The following is a 21424-nucleotide window of genomic DNA, read 5'->3' as shown; positions in this document are numbered from 1 at the left end:
AATTGAGGCCAGAAAAAATGGCTTTTAGATTCATGAATAGGTCTATGTAACAAACTGCCTTAACTGCATTTCTCAAAAGCTGTCTTTGGGATCATGTCAGGAAAAGAGGCAATTTTAGTCATTAATTTCACGTTTCGAAAAAAAATTGTTTTAACGTATAAACTTCAGTGGGGGTTCTTAATGACGTTGGTTTTAAGCTTTTTCATTTCTATGAAAGTTTTTCCAATATAATTCAATCTAGGACCCCACAAACTGAACTTATGAAAAGTAAGTTACAACTTGTAGCATGCGTACATGCAGGGTAATTTATACTGTACATTGTACACCGTAGGTAACAAAAAAAGAGGACAGTGCATCATGTTTAAAATATTTAACATATATTGTACTCAAATGGCTAAAAGTCACCTTAATAATACAAAAGAAATAATCGATGTAATGTTATTATACTGTATAATGATTACTAACTAATAAAATACGCAGCTTATAGCACAACAATATACCTACAAGTTAGATTTTAAGGAACATTGTAAAAGTATAAAGAAAACAAACAAATAAATTCAGATAGAAGTATCGTAATGAAAATGATTAAAAGTACAGATACAAAGTTGTGATCGTAATGAATACATTGTACCTTTCATAATTGATACAATATACATTTGTTAAGAGGTTAAACAGTGTAAGTAAGAGAGTTAAAGAGTGCATGTGTTGTTCAATAATAAAAAAGAATAAGGGAGTATAGTTATCATTCCTTCAGGATGATACAATGAAAAATCTGTATTAATAGAAATGGCGACCTAAGGTCAAGTAACATACCATTGCCTAATAAGAGAATGATTATATTTTGGTAATGACGTAATGATGGAAAGTTATGGAAAAAGGGATAATCATAGACATTGTGTAAGAGCTGAGGAATTATTACATTACGAAATAAGGTAATGTAGGAGAAAGACTTTGTGATACATCATGACATTGGAATGATGATCTATAGGATAAAAGAGAATGCATTGTAACTGGAAAATAAGAATAGGCCTATACGAATAAATCTTTTAGGCTCCCAAAAGATGTATGTTCTTCATTTATAGTACTGGCAAAATAAAAGGTAGGCCTACTATAGAAGTGTGCTAACGTGATATATTTCAAGAGTCCAAAATCAAACGAAAAAGAAAATCAAGTGAATAAAATAAAATAAAATGAGAACACTGCACTGTGAAGAGAATAAAATTGATACAAATTAGACCCATATCTTTCTTCCCCACCTGTCAAATTGGCCATGTAGGTAAGACCTGAAAGATCCAATCCATAGAAGGAAATGTAATCACATAACAAACAGATCCTGCAAGCTACCATCAGAAATTAACATGAGTAGCTTTATCGTGTCGTTACCGGGAGAGGAAAATTAGAAATATGAGAAAGGTCAGTTGTTATAAATAATCATCACGAATGAAGATTTGTTTTAATTAACACGTAATACATTGTTCGGACATTATTATTGGGAACTTAAAGCGTTATTCAGGTTGGTGATAAGTCTTAATAATGTGTTCATTGGGACTATTCAATTTCTTGTAATTATGTGCTATGCAGGCATCAATAGTGTAGGCACCAAAAGAGAGAAACATTGTGGTATTTCAGTTACCTTGTCTCCTTCTTGTACATCACAGATTTTCTCTCCAGTGGACGGGTTAATGGTAGGAAACGTTTTTCCGCTCACAGATTTGTGCCACTCGTTGTTGATAAAAATCTAAAATGAAACGCAGTTTTTCAAAAATGAAGAACAATGTATCGGTTAAAAAAATGTTTTGTGTAAATGTTTGGAAAGGAAGTCTTTGTAAAAGAGGGGATATGCGATGGTAAAAAAATAAATGAAATGCAAAAAATTAGTTGACCTTTTCTAAAGTACTTTAAGCATTTAAATCTGAAACTGTTTATACATATCTACCGCTTTTAGGTAAAAAATCTGACCAAAAAGAAAAGGAAAAATAGCCTAAAGCTTGTGTCTTTTGAGGCGCATACATCCACAATGTGCTCTTGGTAAAATTAATCACTCCAGCATATTCAGGTGTGTCGAAGGTCTATAGACCATTTTTCCTATCCATATCTGATGTTTAAAGTAACGGTAAAAATATCAGTAAATTTATTATATTTATAGATTTAACCGATTCTTTTGACGTTAAAATGGATGTCATTGCTTTATAATTTTACATACTCAAACTTAAAATTCCGCTGTGACAACCACATACAACATTGGTCAAAAAGGTTGTCCCACCCCCAGTTTTATGTGTTTTTATTAATAAACGATCATATCACATGAGTTAATTGCTATGAATAGTGATTTTCATTCCAGATACCATTAGTTACATGATTATTGGTACAGAAAATACAAACTAGCAGTTAAGATATCCATGTCATATTTAATACCATTTATTCACATTTATTACATGTACCCCCTTAAATCCGAAGTTCCAGTGTCATTTCCAAGGAGGTAAAGAAATGCCCATTTACTTGAAATGACACCGCCAAAAGTCACCAAATGTACACACATTTAGCATTAGGGTATGCTCGTTAAAGGTCACGTGTCTATTAGCATGTGTGGCCACATGTGTAATTATCTCCTGTAGACGGCGCCACTGCCTTCAACAAGGGCAGCAATTCTGTTTTGTGGGATATTGCCCCATGTTTCCTAAAAAGCCTGGCGGAATTGGTCCGGACTATTTGTGATTTGGTTCTCCTTTGGATTGCACACTTCAATTCATGCCACGGGTGCTCAGTAGGTTTATTATCATGATTCAAAGATGATTTCTCCAGCCTCAGAACATTGGGTTTCTGCAACAAATCATGATCACTCACCACATGAGAACTGTGTTCAAGTGTGCTGTCATGATGAAGCCTGGATCACCCCCGAAGTACCCTCTTGCAGATGGAATGAGGTATCAGTTGAGAAAGTTAGGTTCAGTGACCCCAGAACTACCAGAACTTGGTCAATCATCACTAGGAACAAGTTGGTTTTGCTGAAGAATCAATGTATTTCTTGTATTCCATCGATGGTCAAATTAGGGTCCATAGACATGTTGCAGAATGCATTTTGGAAGGTTTGAGCACAATAATATCGACTGAGGTGTCAGATCAGTCCACGTTTGGCAAGAATTCCAAGCCCATGATTTTAGTGCATTGTTCTTTCCGGAAAAGAACGTTATTGGGGCAATTCACTGAAACATTCTCAACAAATATCTCACTCCATTTGTAAGAGGTGACTTCAGGGATACTGCAGGCGTCATCGTAAAAATGCACTTGCTCACAACTCTCGTCTGCAGAGTGATTTGTTGCAGAAACCCAATGTTCAGAGGATAGAACAACCACCTCTGAGCCTTGTTATTAACCTTATTAAACATCTGTGGCATGACTTGAAGTGTGCAATGCAAAGGAGAACCAACCTCTTAATAATCTGGACCAACTCCCCCAAGCTCTTTAGGAAGAATGGGGCAATATCCCATAAAACAGAATTGTTACCCTTGTTGAAGGCAGGCCGCGCCACCTACAGGAGGTAATTAAAGTACGCGGTAAACACAAACGCTATTAAATAATGAGCCTTTAACGAGCACACCCTAATGGTAAATGTGTGTAAATTTGGTGACATTTGGTGGTGTCATTTCAATTTAGTGGACATTTCTTTACCTCTGTGAAAATAACAGTGAAACGTCGAATTTGAGGGGGTACATGTAATAAATGTGAATAAATGGTATTAAATATTGATATCTTCACTGCTAGTTTGTGTTTTCTGTCTGACTAATCATGTTAGTTATGGTATTTGGAATGAAAATCACTATTTATAACAATCTTCACCTGTGCTGTGATCATTTATGAATAAATGTACTGAAGGTGGGACAACCTTTTTGACCAATGTTGTATATCAACTAGATGGTATCGATGGTAGCATACTCATATCCCCGCACTTCTCCTCATTGTAAGGAGTAGCTCACCCCACCCTCTATGTCAATACCTGGATCCCATATGTAAAATTGTTGTAAATAATCTTCATAATAATGACATAAAAATTATCCCTGGAAAAAATGCTTAATGTAAGAAAAGGATCACCCACACCCCTTCTCCTCTCAAGGGACAGCCCAAACCTCAAACGCACATAAATTATGACTGGTCCATCCACATCCCTGATAAAAGGTCTATCAGTCCCAAAAAGTATTTACTTTCTCACCCTTAAGGCCTAGTAGGAGGAGATAGCTGCAGTTACAGTGTAGAACATTAAAATCATCCACCCCAAAGAAAGCCCTAGCCAAAGGCAAACTAAAATTCCAATGTGGTCGTGCACATCGTTGATGATAGGTTTATCATTTCCTTAAAGTTCAACTTCCTCACTCTAGGAGGAGATAGCAGAGATTACAATGTGTTAAATAACTAGAATCATCCACCTCCCAGGGACAGTCCAACCCAAAGGGACCCATGTATATCTGTGATGAAAGGTCTGCCAATACCAAAGGACTGAATTTCCTCATTATAATGGTCTAGGAGGAGTTAGCAGAAGTTACAATAATTACAACATGAAAAGAATAATCAACCACCCCTATGGACAGCCCAACCACCAGTTGCATCAAAATCCTCCCAGTTGCATTAAAAACTCCAATTGCCTAACGTAAATTAATAATAATAATTTATTGAGCACATGAAATGAGTGTACATTTATAGGCTCTCTACACTACTAATTATAATATACTTAAGTTTAAATACATGTACATAGTAATAATAAAGTAAATAAAGTAATAAATTACTAACGCATGGATGGGCGGATTAACATGATCCCAAACTTTTGTCCCACAAGTGCAGGGATAAAAATAAGCTAGTTAAGAAAAATGATGTTGTGTACTTGCATGTGTGACCAATGATTAAATCGTTGGAGACATAAGGCTCTGTTCTCACAACTTTTAGATCGATCTATCACCGCGGGGAGTCTCACTAGATTACTGTCAGATAATCCCCCTTAAGTATCCGTCCCCGCCTACTACAAGCTTTAAGGGGTAATTAACTTTCGTGTCCGCCCGGCTGACAGCTATTTAGCGTGAACCCCCAGGGAGTTAGGTCGATCCAATGTAGGTCGATCTAATCTAAGAGAATGGGGTGTTACCTCTGCATATTTCAGTTGCAGGATTTTATGGAAACCTGCATGTGGAGTATATTTCCAACATGGATATTTTCTGCATGTTTCCAAATACAAAATTCTCTTACCCCAGCGTATTTCACCTCTGGGTTCCTGTCCGGTTTAGGAACTGCCGCGGCTACTACGTAAGTGCGCTTAAGAGACCCAAGTCGGGAGGTCACCCTGCACAAATTTAGTAGCCCAGCCATGTTCGAGCAGCCAACACAACCTAACCACGGCGTTCGCAATTCTCTTTTCTCCGAGAAAAATCCGGATTCACGTATGTTTAAAAGCAGTACTGCTTATGTCTCTCTTTTTGTCGAGCCAAGTCAGGATTTATGTCGTTTTAAAAGGCAGTACCATTTACATTTAATGCGTTTTCCATGGAGATATCATTCAAGCCATTTCTATAGCTACATATTTCATTAGAGGTGAGTGTAGTAATGAACAACCAAGCGAAAAGTAGAGCGTTCAATGATAAATATATATTTACTATATGTAAATGCTAATAGTTTCTCTAGTGCTGTTTTCATGTTCTCTTTTCTTTTTTTCATTATATATGTATTTACGTGTATCTTAAAATGAGTTTATAAATACACAAGAGGTGAAATAATTGATTCAAACAATTTTACAATAGACAATAGGTTCACCGCAATTCTTTTTTCCAAACCAATTTATAACATCTGAGCTATATTGTTACCTCCATGAACACATTTTTGTTTGAATTTATGCCAGATGCCAGTCATCATCCACTGGATAAAAAAAATATATATATATATATATATGCGCATGAAAAAACAATTAAATTTATAGCGACAAATTGTATTACTTCTAAAATGTAAAAGCTGAAGCAATACAATACTGATTGTAAATTGAACTAGAGTTTCTTTACAGGGATAGCCTTGCATAACATTGACTCACTTTTATCAGATAGGAAATGTTATCTTCACATGTTGTTTGGCATCGCAAAAAAAAATTAATAATAACTTTTGAATCATAACTTTTTTAAAAGTTAAAATTGGTAATTGTTCGTAGCTTTGCTTAAAAATGAAATGAACATGTGAACATATCATAAAATTGTAGTTGTTTTTTTATGAACTCAATGTTATACTCTCAATTGCAGGGTTATTTACTTGTGGGCAATACAAAATGAGGGTAGTTTTTAAAAACAAACAAGACTAAGACCCACATACCCTCTACCAGGGCCGCGCAATATCCAAGTGCACTTTTCTCCAACAGTACAGAATATTGTGTCATGAATAAGCCAGAGACATATCTATGAATATCTAGTGAAACATCGTTGCTTCGTGGGTCCAATGGGACTAATGGGTACATGTCTCCCGAATTATCACAAGTCTACTCGACAATGATCTCCAACGCTTCAATTTTAAAGCCCGTTATTGCCATAAAACAGTTCTTATTTCACGTAACATATATGTAGACCATGTGAGAGAGGCTTTATAACAAGCATATGGCTTAAGTAATACTTACTTTTCACAAGCAATATCATCAGATCAATTTAATGAAAGGCGCCGTTGACATTTATTAGGCCGCAAGGTTCAATGAATTCTAAGGAAAAATTTTCATTGGCCCTTTCTGTTGCTATTGCTAAAATTGATTTTTTTCAAATATCAAAGAAAAGTACAGAGATAAAGTGTCCAAAGTGTATAAAACGATCAATAATAACCCAATACTTCGGTACATGTATGCTGATATTGTTTGATGATAGAAAATAAAGTCGTCTCAGTAACATCATTCATTTGAGTAAAAGTCTCCATGATAGCGTCATCTATTTTTCAGACTGATGCTGTGCACTAGAGAGGAGGCAGTCAGTCTAATTTTTCTAGGTTTATTAAGTCCATTGACAATAAATAGATAGATAAACGAATAGGTAAATGAATAGAATTAAATAAAGTCGAATGATGATAGGTTTTAAAAATAAACACAATGATTTCAGTCTATTCTGCAGAATAAATAAGCTTGGACGAGAAACATTACAATTAAAGAGGTGGACATATTTCCTTCAACAATTTGCTAAGAAACTCCGTCTTACTATTTACACTCTTTTAGTTTGCATTTTTATACAGTGAAATGAACAAGAATGTTTTCTTGCGTTATTGTTTAGACTTTCTTATCGCTTTTAATCCATATGAAGTATGTTGTTAACCATGTAAATTTTTTTCACCTGCAACTGATATACAATAGAAGAAAACTTATTAATATGTAGGTCGAAAAGTCTTGTCTTCAGTTACAGATCCACACAATCGCAAATTAGCCCAATTCATGATATTGACAAATGACAAAAATCCATTTGAACTTTTCTCTAGATAATACACATCACATCTCCAAACAGCCAATATCCGTCACAAGTGTCCAGTCGGTAGCATGGTTTCTTACTGACACATACATGTTCAGCGGACAGACGTGCTGAGGGCGTTATTTATCCTATTAACTTATATTAATATTTCATCTCTCTCTATTATATTTAGGTTTTTCTGTTTCAAGTTTTTCTGTGCATTTTAACAGAGTCTCATAACAGGGGCGGATCCAGAGATATTTTCTGACTGTCTTCCAAATGATCTTTGTTGATCCATCCTCCATTTTGGCCGTCTTCTGACAGAAAAAAATTAGACGCCCTTCAATGTAAGCTTAAAATCCGAGTTCTGCACATAGGATCGGTTAGAGCAGCCTATATCTCCCACTCATATACCTTCATGCAGCAGTCAAATTTTCATTCAGCTGATGAGATCTACCATCGACCATAAGTCGCTACTTCTTGTATTTCTTATTGCATTGGGATGGCATGCCGCAAAATTAATTTTCTTTTAAACCTCCGTGGCATTATATATCATCTGATATCTGAAGGGTCCAGTAATCCAGTGCAGATTATGATGTAAGATTTACGTCAAAGGCATTAACGTTGCATTAAGGTTATTTGTCATATGGTTAGGCGACTGGGATTCTTTCGGTATATATATGTCTTCTTGAGAGTAATCTAAAGTGTTTGGGGCATCTTCCAGATGATACAGCATACCGTCTGACTCATGTTCTTGTATTGTCTGTAAAGTTGGGAACGAAGGTGAAAATGTTAACTCTGTCCTGACCCGTGGTAAAGAATTAATAGAACTTTGTCGGTTATCATAGCGCTGTAATTTCAGGGATACGCGATGAACTCGCTGGGAACGAATGGCTCGCTCTGGGTCGCTCTTTATCAAGAGATAATCATCAAATAACTTCTCCTCTTCAATTTCACGTTTCTCTTTTTTAAGGTAATTTATGATTCCTAGAACTACACCAAAAGAGTAAAAGAGTAGCACCACTATTATGTATATGAAGGCGCCCTTCTCTTTTTCCGTAAGTGTGTGTTGACTGAGTGTTCCATTTCCTGAAATATTTGCGGTAAAGTTCTGTTCATCTGGCATCGTTGTTCCATCATAACACAGATCCATAGCTGATTAGTTTAGAAATAGTAACATTTTTGTGGATTATTAAACTCCAACAGCAAGCCCGTGCGCGATGAAGCTGTGTAATCACGGATAGTTGTAATCGAAATGATACAACCATAGCGCCAGAAAATTTTATCCTTTCATCCTTGGTTTGATAAATAACTTTTAAAAAATTGCTCTGGTAAAAGACCTTCTGAGGAAATCAATGCGACTTGTTTTGGCTTCTCGTTCGGCTCCGGTGCGCACAGGATAACCTCGGTCGCTCAATCACTGCATCTCCCCAGTGAGAGAGGAAGTAAAGTACAAACCCAACGCACGGGTATCAAATCTTACTATCCAACGGGGAAAAAATACTTTCAATCAGTTGGCAGTCTCATAAATGACTAGAATCTATGAAGTAATGAAGAGCCATAAATCCAGAATAAGAATGTATCAAAAGGGTAATTATTCATTTTAAACTCTCTGTCCATGGGTCCTTTAACCCAATCATCGATCGCCGCCCCTAAGGCGATTGTCGAAAGTAGAATGATTGAAAACCACGTGAATTCCGTTAATTCCCATTATTAATGACCCAAGCCAAGGAGGCCCTGATCACTGACTAGAGGTTTACATGTTTTTTTCCTTGGTCAGCCTATATTCCTATTACCAAGAATTTATTGATTGACAGTGTGTGCAATTAATTGGATAGCTGCACACACGCAATGCAGATTTGATGGCCCTTTATTTGGTACTCATTCAACTATATCACTTGTCGCAGTTTTCGATCACCACGCATGTAATTTCAGTGAAGATGAACTCAGTTCGTCTTTATCTAAATCCTTGTCCTATGCTTATAAGATTGCCCTTTTTGGGGATAATTTAAGAGAAGTATTTGGCATGTCTCAGATTCCAGTCGAGTTACGATATCGACAACAGGCCATGATAATTCCCAGTGGAAATAAGCCTTTCAGAATGAAGTAACATGACGTAGCTTCTCTATTTTCGATTTGCTTACGTATTTCAGAACCTTTCCAGATAATTAAAGTATATTAATTTAAAACCTCCACAAGATCAGTTCAAGTATGTAGAGAGATAAGACTGGGTATAGTCTGCAAACAAGGTTGTGGGAAGGTGTAAGGTTGATATCTTAATTCCCCGACAGTCCTTCGCCTGAATTGTAGCTATGGGAATATTAATAAAAAACTATTTCAGTTCGAAAGTGCGTTATCCAACCTGCATGAAGACCTATCTGAATAATTATAATGCTTTGTGATGCCTGCTGTCAACCAACCTGCTCATTTTCTTTTTGATGATTCTACACAGGGCGTTTGGCAATAAAGATGTTTTGAGGGGTTTTTTTAATACATTTTACAAAACGTTTTTTAATCATGTCTAGAAAATTTCAATGGTGCATCATCCTCGATATGGCATTATGGCATACTGATATACTGATATATAAATGACAGTAAAATCTGCTTCTGATATTACATGATTTATTTTTTTAATCAAATTTATCAGTCCATGTCGTCTTCTGTGTCCATGACGGCGCTGTTGCCCAAGTGTTTCACAGCCTTGTTTGGTCTCGCTGCTAGCATCACAATAGCACGCTGTTTCAAAAATTCCGTCCATGAAACGTTCCTGAAATGAATAAACTTTAAAGGTCTTTTGCCAGGAATTTTGGGAAGAAAAGTAAACATGGACAGCATTTCATTTTTTGCTTGTCGGTACATGCTTTGATCTTTTTTTATGTTCAACCTGAGAGACGTCTTTAAATAAGAAGCATTCTGGTGTTACTCTTTTTCACATACAGACAAGGATAAAAAATGAAAAGAATAGTTAGATTATAGACTACAAAAATTATGATGTACACACCCGCTATTATCGGCGTCTGCATCCATGATATGTTTTGTTCTGTTCTTGATGAGGAATGCCTTGTTCGGCAACCTGAAGAAGGGTAAACGAAGCTATAGATTTCCAAAATAATTTCCAGAACTCCAACTCCATTTTCATGGAACAGTAAGCCCAAGCAATCAAATATTTCCGCAATACGCAGCAACTGATCTTTTTTGAGTGGATAATCTAAATTGTTAACCAAATATACGTCAAGTGTGAATCATAAGTCTCCGGTTCATTTTCGTCGGTTAGCAGTCTTCATTATCGGGAAAGTTTGATCTGATTTCACTTGGGATAGACACAGCCTTGAGTGACTTTGGTCTTCTGTACGTTCTCCTACATAAAATCAAATACAGCCGTGCGACAACCTCCTAACTTATCTAGAAGTTCACCTATTTGGAAATTCTTAGAAAAAAGAAACCAGCGGTTACTATAGCTACCTACATCGCACCTCACGAAATATTCTAAATTAATAACGATTGCTTTGAAAGTGCATAGATCTGAATTACATACAATGGATTTAAACCTTAATCTACACATAGATGTCAGCACCTAGGGACCGACATGACTGACAACTTGTGAAAAGATACCAAGAGAAACCTGTATGTTTTCGCTGTAGCTAGTGAAGGAAATGGAGATATAATCGATGACGGTGATGACGATGATAGTGAAGACAACGAGTACGACTAGGAAGAAGAAGTTACCCGTTAGCGTTCGGAGTCACATGATTGTACCACCTGGAGAATGCTTTCTTTGCCTCCACTTCAGTTATCAAGCCGTCGCCATCTAAGTCAAATTGACTAAACGCTTCTCTGGCAGTGTCAATCTCACTGGGAGTAAGTAGGCGGAGTAGGGCGTTCTGCAACAAAACGATACCACCTTCTCAATTTGCAATATTATATTTTCGTCATTTAGACTTTCATAATACTGAACTGTATTTTTCAGAAAATGAGCTATACTTCTTTAAAAAGGTTTTGGAACACAAATCTATGGTTTGAAATTTTGGATGATTCTGTCAAGTAAAGGAGTGGGCTTATGTGCCCAAAATCTCTGTTTATGTACACACAACATACACCGTGATAATTTTTAGACTGTCCACATGCTGGATAATGATCCAAATTCTAGATATGAAGATAAATAGGAGGCCATCCGGACTGCAGCGCGATGATAACTAAGGAGTTAACAAAATGTAGTTTTAAACTGAATTCTCTTGGCAGAATAAGACAGCTTCTCTCATCAAATCAAGACAGAGTGATATTATCACTCACTTTGGTCCTAGTTCTCTCCAACAGTCTGATGGTCTCATAATTAAGAAACTCCCACCAGTCGATGGTCCCAGTGCCGTCTGTGTCCATGTGTCGAAACTTCGTCTTCTCAAGGTCTTCTTCTTCTTTGGGCATGGGAGTGTGGAACAGCGCCAGGTACTCCTTCTGTTTGTAGTCTAAATACTCCTCTACCGAAATGGTGGCATCTGCGAACAACGGAAACATACGGAATGCACTTATATTTTTAAAACTAACTCTTTCATGCATTTTTACTTATCAAATTTGGTTATACGTGGAAAATGGTAAACAGAATGTTGACGTTAAGAGTTCTGGGTATACGTTATCTGATTAATGAAGATCTATATTGTTGTGCAATATATGATGCAGTTATAGTTATTTCAATTTTAATCTAATGATTGCCATTTTAAGAGAAAAGGCAATTGTTTTAGAATGTGTTATAGGTGTGGCAAGTATGATGTACATCTAACACATTTCTTCACAATCACTTTATCTTATATCAACAGAAAACATGTTTTGTCTGCTCTCAGCTCATACTGGAGAAAAACAGTCTCGGCTATATCAGTATATGTGACCTACCATAGACTTTGGATAAATTATTTAACATTTAAATTTGTCAATTAAAAAATCAGACTCACCCATATTCACATCGCATTTTTCGAAATTTTCTATCAATTCGACTTGCTCTTCCTCTGTTAGTATATTGTTTAAATTGTCCTGTAAAAGGCACATATTAGCAACGTTTTTGAGAACATAATAAAATATATCATCAGCACACTTCAGACAAATAATACTATTCAGATTTTAAACCAAACGTATTCATCTCCCAATTAAAAATTACATTAGAAACAGATGTTTGTGTCAGAAATTGTTCAATAGCTGGGGCATGCTTGTTTTCCGGGTTTATTAGCTTCATCTCCATTTTACATGCGCAAGTACATTTAGAACACCACATTCTAACGGCAATTAAAGGATAATAATGGCCTCGTTAGAACTGCTCCAGAAATTCTAAAATTTTTCCTAACTGATTGATTGGTTCTATTTTTGTACCAGTCTGCACCTACAAAAATAGCTATCGGTTTGGTTCTAGTTCCTGTGCTTAGTACTTCGCACGATTAATAGTTATGCGTGGGAAAAGTACAATTGAAGCACTGTAGTGTACTGGTAGAGAACACAGGAACCATATCTATGAAACATAATGATTTTCCTGTAAGTCTTCTCTCAAGGCATTGAGGCCACAGTGCCTCCTATTCATTGGCCGCACTGCCTTTTGCCTTTACGTTTGTCTTTGGTACTTTACCCATATAACAGAAAAATATAGAACAATATGAATATCTTTTGTTAAGATACTAAAAACAAATTAGGAACGGACTTTGTAAATGAATCCATAAACGATATTGAACGAGTGCCTTAAAAGTAAATAAATAAATTAATCAAACTGGTAAATACTGATTAAGACCATACGAAATAGATTTGGACCGTAAATATGGAACGTGGCTAAAAGAAAGGGAACACCAACTACATTTTAGAAAAATGGACCCAAATGCCCAGTGTCACGAAACTGAGGGTCCGTGCGACAGAAAGTCCGCCCTCCATCCAGTTATAATGGTTAGGGTTAGTTTGGCCCAAGTGGGTCAAAATCTAGGGCGAGGCTCACCTGTACAAAATAATAGAAAGCGGACTCTCTGTCACGGGGGACTTTCTGGTACATGACACCGGCCCCAAAAGATAAAAAAATACTCACACATTCGTGACAGCTCCATCCCACTTTGGTTTTTGCTTTATGAAGTTGTGTCAATGATTCTTCGTCCTGACAGAAACCAATTTTCTGTAGACATCGTTCGTGAAAGTGTCTAGCACAAATGCGACATTTGTACAATGCATTGTCAATGTTATCGCTGCGGCACAGTGAGCAAGTGATTGTCTGTTCCTGGTTAACAAGAAATAAAAGAAATAATGGGTTGGTGAATCATTATCTTGATTTACATTACAGAGGGCCTAGGATGTTAGAAAAAGAACGCGCAATAGAGGGTTAAAGCAGCTTGATTTCATTTATGAAATTCAATAGCGTTGATCGCTGCATTGACCTCCCTAGCCAAGCTGTCAACGCCTATTTACCCACGTTTAAGTATGTTTGTCTGAAAGTGTTAATCGCATTTATATGAAACGTAATGATTCTACTTCAAATACGATCGCTTTTAAGACATTTTAAGGTCATGGCTTTCGGGTTTGAACTGTCATTTTATATATACATCAATCTGATTTCGGGTTAGCACTGTCATTTTGTATTAATTTTGAGATATTTTTTTCAGTGTGGGTGAAGAAATGAGTTACTTCTTATACCAATGTTACTGCGTATGCCATAGATATACAGTTAGGTAAAATTACATTTACTCCTTTTCACAAGTTGATTTCTCAATATTCAAAAGCATGTACTGACTATTGGGTATTACTACTGCATTTCTCTTGAGCGGGTTGCGCTTTAATATTTGTTTTGTAAGCTAATATACTCGGTGAATTAAACTCTCAGTTGAATAACACTCGTCATCACTTTCAGCGTAATATTTAAGCAGAAAATCAAGAGCTTGAATGTGTGGCTAGTTTCAGACTTATTTAGTACACGTAATTTCCCTGAAGCATATTTGATTTAATAATGGAATTGTAATAGAAAAATGACCATCGACTACTTGACATAGTACTTAGTAACGGTTGGTGATCATACAAACGTAGGACAACAGGGTTCTTTAGATGTGTTTGCATTACCTGATCTTAATGTCAATTTTGTTGAGGTCGCTGTGGAGCATGCGTTAGGTCAAACACCATTGTATTCCACGAATACCGTTTTTGTTCGATCTTGCAGTCGTATTCATACGCCCACAGCTCGGAACAGCTTTCTATCTCAAGTTTATTTCAAATAGTGCATAAACTAAGCGCATGAGAAGAGATATTGTTTTCGTGTGGCATTAATAAAGCAGACACAAATCACTCGATGCTTGATGAGTGTGGTTGCGCAAAGGTTAATCTTTCGTGGTTGATCAGTATTATTATTTTTGGCCCGAGACAGAAATCTTACCGCTTTTTTTAATTTCGATATATTTAACACACATCCAAAGGGCGACTCTAAGTTTAGTAAATTTGATGTATTCTTTATCGATTTCCTCTGACCTTACTACAGTTCGAGTCGTGAATCAAAATTCATTGCCGTGAGATCAGACTTGTGTGGCCCCCTTAAATGTGGGAATTGTCTGAATTTTTCATCAAATATGGATAAATTATATAGACATTCCGGCTAGCGCGCATTGAAATAAATTGTATTTTTATGATTTGTATTGATTCTTATCTTTTTGTATTCCATTGTACATGGATGGTTTGTCTCACCAAAGATATACAAGTTATCATCCTCCAAAAACATGTCTGTTTCCTATTAACACATTATTTTTGCAGAACAAAACATTTTAGAATGTTCAAAAAATCGTCACTTCCACTGAGAAATATTTAAGCGTTAACACCATATACTTACAGTGAACATTATGTCAGAATTTTATCACTGTCGTAAAGGTGATATTTGAGTGGATTTTGCCGTTAAGAGCAACAAATCTTTATTGCCCCCTCGTTCAGGAGATAAGTTTCAAGCTTAAGAATGCAATCTTATCCCAACACAACATGTGAGACTACCCTCTACCAGGGCCGCCGTTATTATTCTGTGGACATTTTTGCTGAGGTGAACAGTACAAAGATTAGCCATCTATTTAACCAGAGACATATCTGTTAATAGCTGGTGAAAATTCAATCTGTGGTCCTGGTAGAGGGTAATGCGAGACCAACGTCTACGGTTAAGCATGAACTTTCCGTTAGGATGTGATCTTATACATAAAATGTGCACTTCTGGCACTTGCGTGTGATACAGCACTAAAAAAGTAGCAAGAGAGAGAGAGAGAGAGAGAGAGAGAGATTAGACTACCTCTTTAACGTCCCCTAACGGTTTACTGCCAAGGAATTTGTCGTACGGTATATCATATGCCTCATTATCATCCTCGTCAACCGTCCGCTGCCTTTTTAAAGGCGTATATGATTTTTTCACTGTAAATTTTGTTTGAGGGAGCGTATCAATATCAGCGCAAGTACCTTGCCTGAGTTGTTCCCACGCTGACGATGTGTCAGTGTATGTCAGGGAGACTCTGTGACTCTCCTCTGAAAATTGTCTGTTGATATCCATGTCAGTGGAAGCGGTACTGACGAGTGGTGTGTCAACCACACCGACGTCCTTCGTGTGTGCTTGCTCGTGGTCAGAATCTGAACCTTGCGACACCTGAGTGATGTCGGTGACAGCTTCATGCAAGGACCGCGTAGACGCGGCTGCCAGCCCCGACACCAGCAGCGCGTTCTGCTTAAATTTCGACGATTTGGTCTTCTTTGAAGCACCGCTCCCCATTGTTCCAGACCTGGTCTTGATAAAACGATGTGGTTATCTTTATAGCGTTGTAAACGAGGTGGCGATCAAAACGTTGTATTGATCTGAAGATAACATCCTGTTGTTGGTGTGATGAGGCGCAGACAGCTTAGTAATGACGACAGGTAACCACAATACTCACCCTTAAATATAAACGTCTTACTAAACAAACATTTCACATATTGTGGCACGGAAACTAGCGTCATTTGTTTGCAAACACTTTTACCCAATGCAGGGGCAGTAAATTACGCGTGACGACTTAGATTTCGGCGCGCCTCCCTCCCAATAAAATATATATATACAACTATCGGCAAAGCAAATTATTTGACTTAGATGCTACAAATATAAGGAGCTATAGACGAAGTAAATTGAATTTGAGTTGGTCGACCATTTGCATCTGACGTAAAAGCCATTTAGTCAGCCAGCTGACTTATATAGCTTTTTTGCCCGAGGCAAAAATCTTTTGGTTAAAAAATTTCCAAGTACAGAACTGATTTATGTATTAAGATAAAATTACCAAAATAATAGTAATAACCAGATTTCTATTTATACATTTTATGAAAGTACGCAGTTTCTCACCACTAACGGTCATAATTTTCATTCACTTCTTTTCACAACGCTTCACTTAAATTTTTTAATCCAACCTTATCAGGTACAAGTAGTGGAATGTTTTGCAGGCTTTTGCATTGCGTACTTTCATCTCCAATTATAATATATACACATTGAAGTTGCGAAATCGATCTCTCAGTTGCATAGAAAAAACACGTTCTACACATTATCAACGTATGGTAATTCACGTATAGTGTGGTTTATTGACGCGCGAAGGTCAAGCGCTATGTTATTCTTATCATTTACTCACTCAATGGAAATGTTTTAACAACAAAACAAATGATTCAATGAATTTATTTTGATGGCCTGGTTAAACAGTTACAGGTATCAACTTTACTAAGAACTGATTAATCATTTCATGTACAAATCGCGAGGTGATCAATATGGCTCCATATTTACATATGTTACAATGTGATATATATACACAACTGCTATATATATATGTGTGTATGTATGTGTGTGTGTGTGTGGCTTAACACATTTTCTTTAACTCAAAAACAGGAAATAAAAATGCACGAAAGCCAATGTACTAAGTAACTTCTCACCGATCCATAACCTATACAATATGCTTAGAAATGAATATTATCAGTATTGAAAGAATTTCCAAGAACTACTTCAGATGTACACACGTATCATAAAAATCAATGTTTAACTTTCAAATTCAGCCCAGGGCCATACACAGTGTTTTAAGAGCAAGTCCAGGTCACTGAAGTTTGATTATTCATGACACACAGGAAGACAAAGTCAATTTTCATTTTAGTAGTTTGCTGTGCCTGGTTGCACATCCACAGAAAACCTGCATATAAATTCTAAGTGAATGAGGATGGTATTGCTAATCTAACCTGGCAGGTCGTGAGAGACATGGAGCTGCACACCTACCGCTTCCCTACGGCCCCGGCTACACACCTCAAAGGCTTCATCTGTGTTTCTGTGAGGTCATACGGACGTCACAATTGCGACAATTGCAGCGAGTGAGTATTGCGTAGATTGCACAACACGGCATATTAAGCACCCCTTTCTCTTTATAAGCTATCATATTAACAGTTTACATACAAACTCTTATTACATATTTCATACTATATAAAAGTATTATACATATCTATTTCTGACAAAGCTTGTGAACACGCTTGTACATTACGTTCACAGTAAATCAATATTATACATGTATATAAAACGAAAATCACAGGAGAGAGAAGGCGACAAGGGTCAACTTGGAGCCACACACTACTTAGTAAAATAATTAAAAACCTACTTTGGCTTATTTTTCTTGAGATTTTGTGAAAAGTATAATAATGTATCATTTCTTATGATAAGTTAATCTGAAAATTATCCTAAAAAGAAATTGATGGACAACATTTGAACGACTAAAAGCTGTCCAGCAGCTACTAATATACAAGAAGTGGCAATATCATCAACAAATGAGCACTACTTGAAGTATTAATTATGTAATTCTTTTGGAAGTAATTAATTCTTATTCCAAATAAAATACAGATATACTAAGAATGAAAAAAATTCTCAAATTGAAAATAACCAAAACAAGTGGTTAACATTTTTACTACAGCTGCATAGTAAGCACATTAATGAATAGCAAAAGCTTGAAAGATAGCCAAATTGCTCAATCTTGCGACCGTTGACTTGCACTGGGAAATTTGCCATATTTTCAAGAATCTTGTAAGAATTACAGGAACTGCAGCACTATTACTTCCGCATTGATAATTTCCTTCAACATTCCATTTCCTCCCTGGTATTTCTCTCTTCGCTTCTTTGACATTCTTATATGGCATCTTGAATAACCGAAATTCTACAGTAAAAAAAAAAAGTAAATAAAAATAAAAGCTAGCCTTCCAGCTATCAAGTCCCATGCTCTGCATGCTGCTGGGCCTCCATTCTTGCAAAATCTACAGTGTCCAGTAATTGTTTGGAGTCCATGGCCAGAGCATGAGCAGACTTCAGTAGAGCCTTCCTATACTCCCCATCCATGGTGGTCAGACTGTACTGCTGGGCAAGCTTCATTGCATGGATCAGACCAGCCATATCAGAACTCAGGACTTTGTTGGCCATTTCAATCTAAATTTAAAGACATGAAATTAGAAAACAAGCTTTCAATACCCGCCATTATAACAGCATTTTTATCATTACAGTGGACACTATACTCAAAACTTACAGTTTTATTTTGGGGGGAACTTTGTCTCACCTGTGTGTGTGTATTGTCAGGTAAATGTGGCACTAGTTCATCCACACTGACAACAAGTTTCCTCAGCTCCAGACCCACACCCTGAAAGGGTCAACATTACAAGATGGAAGAAGCAGTTCTTAAAATGGTGAGGGATAAAGGGTTAAAAAATCCTCTTAGTGCTTAAAAAAGGAAAGTTGAAACAATATAATGTCTTCTTTCAACATGACCTAATTATGACAAGTATTTTGCACTTACAAATCAAACTTTTGCTCAGCTTGCTAGCTCTTCTAGTATAGCAAGTTGATCTTTATACAAAAACACTTATTTTTCTTTGATATAATTAGTCAAACATCAGGTGAAAATGTCCATACCTTTACTAATTCCACATACTCCTCAGGTGATGCCAGAGGTATTTGACGTGACATGTCCATTACAGCACGCACCACACTTGTTGTACTGGCATAAACCTGGTCATCTGTTCTGTCCAGTTCTATGTAAGGTAAAGTTGAGCTGCCCATGGCCTGATCTGCTCCTGTATCACTCTGGTCACTACTGCTGCCTACCACTGAAACGGATATCAATACAAGATATACAAGATTTCACCACATATCACATTTTTCTTCTTTTTTTTTTTTTGTGAGAAAGAGCAAAAGCAAAAAGTAACAATTTAAACAATAAGTAATTTTTATAAAGTATCGATTGTAGTGTATTAAGTTTACTAACCAGGGCTAGGACCTCGGCTGCCTCCAGACACCGATGACCTGCTAGAAGACGGCTGCCTTTTTTCTGTTTTTGGTAATTTTTCTCCATTCTTTCCCTGAAAATGCAGAAAAAATATTTGTCTTAGATCTAAAAAAATAGTTGCCCTTTTTATAAAAATGTTTTAAGTGTCAAAGATGTCATCAAGGTAACAAAAAAATGACATAGATTAATCTTATAATTCTAATCAAAATCAAATACTGGTCTTCTCAACAGAGAATCTGACTGGTTGTTTGGAACTTTTTTAATAGTTTATTACTACTGAAAGCGGCCATATGTCACAGTATCTTCAGCCACATGTGGTATAAGTCTGGTACTAAGTGACATATGATTGCCTGTACATTTATCAGTACATGGTCCATTGAAGTACTGAAAACACATACCACTTGCTGACTCAACCACCTTGAGTCCTCCTCTGATTCCATCTTTTGCTGCTTTAGTTGCTCTTCTATAAGTGTTTTTTCTAACTCTGCCATCTTCTGTTGTTCCAATAAGTTATGCCGCTCAATTTCTTCCCTCTCCTACAATACAATTATGAAGAACAGCAGTGACATGATGAAACTGTCTGCAGTTATTGTCAAAGTGAAAGCATGTAGTAGAAATTAAACAAAGCCTATCAATTATAATTTTGAATAATTATAATGTTTTGAAGATGTGCAGTGTCCAGTAATGTGTTTCTTCAAAGTAAAACGGTAAAAATTTGATGAACATGTAGTGTTTTTATTTTCCATATCTTTGCCAAACAATAAATATATGGGCAACAAGACTGGTAAATATTTCCCCCATATAATGTATACTTAGATGATTTGACAACCATGTGGTACCACCACAACAGGTTAGAATATTTCATGTGTAATAAAATGCACCAAGTTTAAATAATTTTGCATTCTGCCATCTAGCAAACATTCCAAAATGCCAACTCTTGCAAAATTCTCAATTCATGTTCTTAACAGCATTTGATGCTAACTAACTCTGAATGACAATATCACATCTGACAAGACAAATGAAGTGTTAATAAGGCTAAAATCAAATTAGGCTTAACTTTCTAAGGTCTATTTTCAATTCAGTATAATACGTACATGAACACTAAGTGGCCTTTTTGGTGACGATGTCCCAGACACTTGGACAAAAGAATTTCTTGGAGATGGCACCTGATAGTGTCCATGTGAAGTAAGTTCTGTGGCCTGTGCTGCAGTCCTTGCATAACTTTGTGGAATGTTAGGAAAACTACTACTGTGAGCGGCCCCAGTGACACGGGTTGTGCTATATGGGTTGACAACAGAGGAGGCCAGGGTGACTGTGTTATAAGTGGATTGTGGCTGCTGCTGCAAGTGTGAGGGGGAGTTCTGGGAGTTTTCAAAACTCAAGTTTGGTGATGAACCGCTGGTTGGTGAGACCTGTCTGTCCACTGTAACTGGGTATTGGGGTCTGGCCGGCTGAAAGTGCACACAACGATAACATACATACATGTATTATATACACACACACAAGCTAGCACAGTACTGCTTAACTAGCTGGTGACACCATTCATCATCTAAACATACTATTATCTTCATTCTTCATGCTAGTTTTCAAAACTAATGGTGATATTTACAAACAGAGAATGATCATGCATGTGGTCTATCAAATGTAAATTGCAGCATGATAAGGCAAAAATCTTTAAGGTATAAATATCAAAAGTCTATC

General features: G+C 36.6%; 3 protein-coding genes across 8 annotated transcripts in view; all 3 read right to left on the bottom strand.

Annotated features, from left to right (window-relative positions):
- On the bottom strand, positions 1-5729 carry LOC147764421 (aldehyde dehydrogenase, mitochondrial-like). Its single transcript, XM_087016048.1, has 2 exons — positions 5233-5729; positions 1-1738 (listed from the first exon to the last, which is right to left on the bottom strand). Exons 1-2 carry the CDS (start codon positions 5350-5352, stop codon positions 1574-1576), a joined length of 285 nt encoding a protein of 94 aa, XP_086872174.1. The 5' UTR covers positions 5353-5729; the 3' UTR covers positions 1-1573.
- A 4180-nt stretch (positions 5730-9909) lies between these two features.
- Positions 9910-16362, bottom strand: LOC106150418 (PHD finger protein 24). Of its 2 annotated transcripts, none has more exons than XM_013523208.2 (7): positions 15706-16362; positions 13489-13674; positions 12383-12461; positions 11730-11932; positions 11199-11320; positions 10441-10512; positions 9910-10206 (listed from the first exon to the last, which is right to left on the bottom strand). In XM_013523208.2, exons 1-7 carry the CDS (start codon positions 16174-16176, stop codon positions 10083-10085), a joined length of 1257 nt encoding a protein of 418 aa, XP_013378662.2. In that variant the 5' UTR covers positions 16177-16362; the 3' UTR covers positions 9910-10082. The 2 variants fall into 2 exon arrangements, with proteins under 2 accessions (XP_013378662.2, XP_013378660.2); XM_013523206.2 differs by having other exon boundaries at positions 11166-11320; positions 15706-16353.
- A 719-nt stretch (positions 16363-17081) lies between these two features.
- Positions 17082-21424, bottom strand: part of LOC106150460 (focal adhesion kinase 1) — a 31700-nt gene continuing 27357 nt past the window's right edge. For all 5 annotated transcript variants that reach the window (XM_087000493.1, XM_087000489.1, XM_087000490.1 and 2 more), the window contains 6 exons: positions 20818-21174; positions 20122-20259; positions 19703-19796; positions 19351-19544; positions 18998-19078; positions 17082-18870 (listed from right to left, as the gene is read on the bottom strand). In XM_087000493.1, the coding sequence (XP_086856619.1) occupies positions 18655-18870; positions 18998-19078; positions 19351-19544; positions 19703-19796; positions 20122-20259; positions 20818-21174 (1080 nt within the window). In that variant the 3' untranslated portion in view covers positions 17082-18654. The remainder of the gene's footprint in view (positions 18871-18997; positions 19079-19350; positions 19545-19702; positions 19797-20121; positions 20260-20817; positions 21175-21424) is intronic.

This window comes from Lingula anatina, chromosome 1 (genome assembly GCF_051362555.1).
Source record: "Lingula anatina isolate TDL-2025a chromosome 1, LinAna3.0, whole genome shotgun sequence".
NCBI lineage: Eukaryota > Metazoa > Brachiopoda > Lingulata > Lingulida > Lingulidae > Lingula > Lingula anatina.
This window is presented reverse-complemented; position numbering and strand designations above follow the sequence as displayed.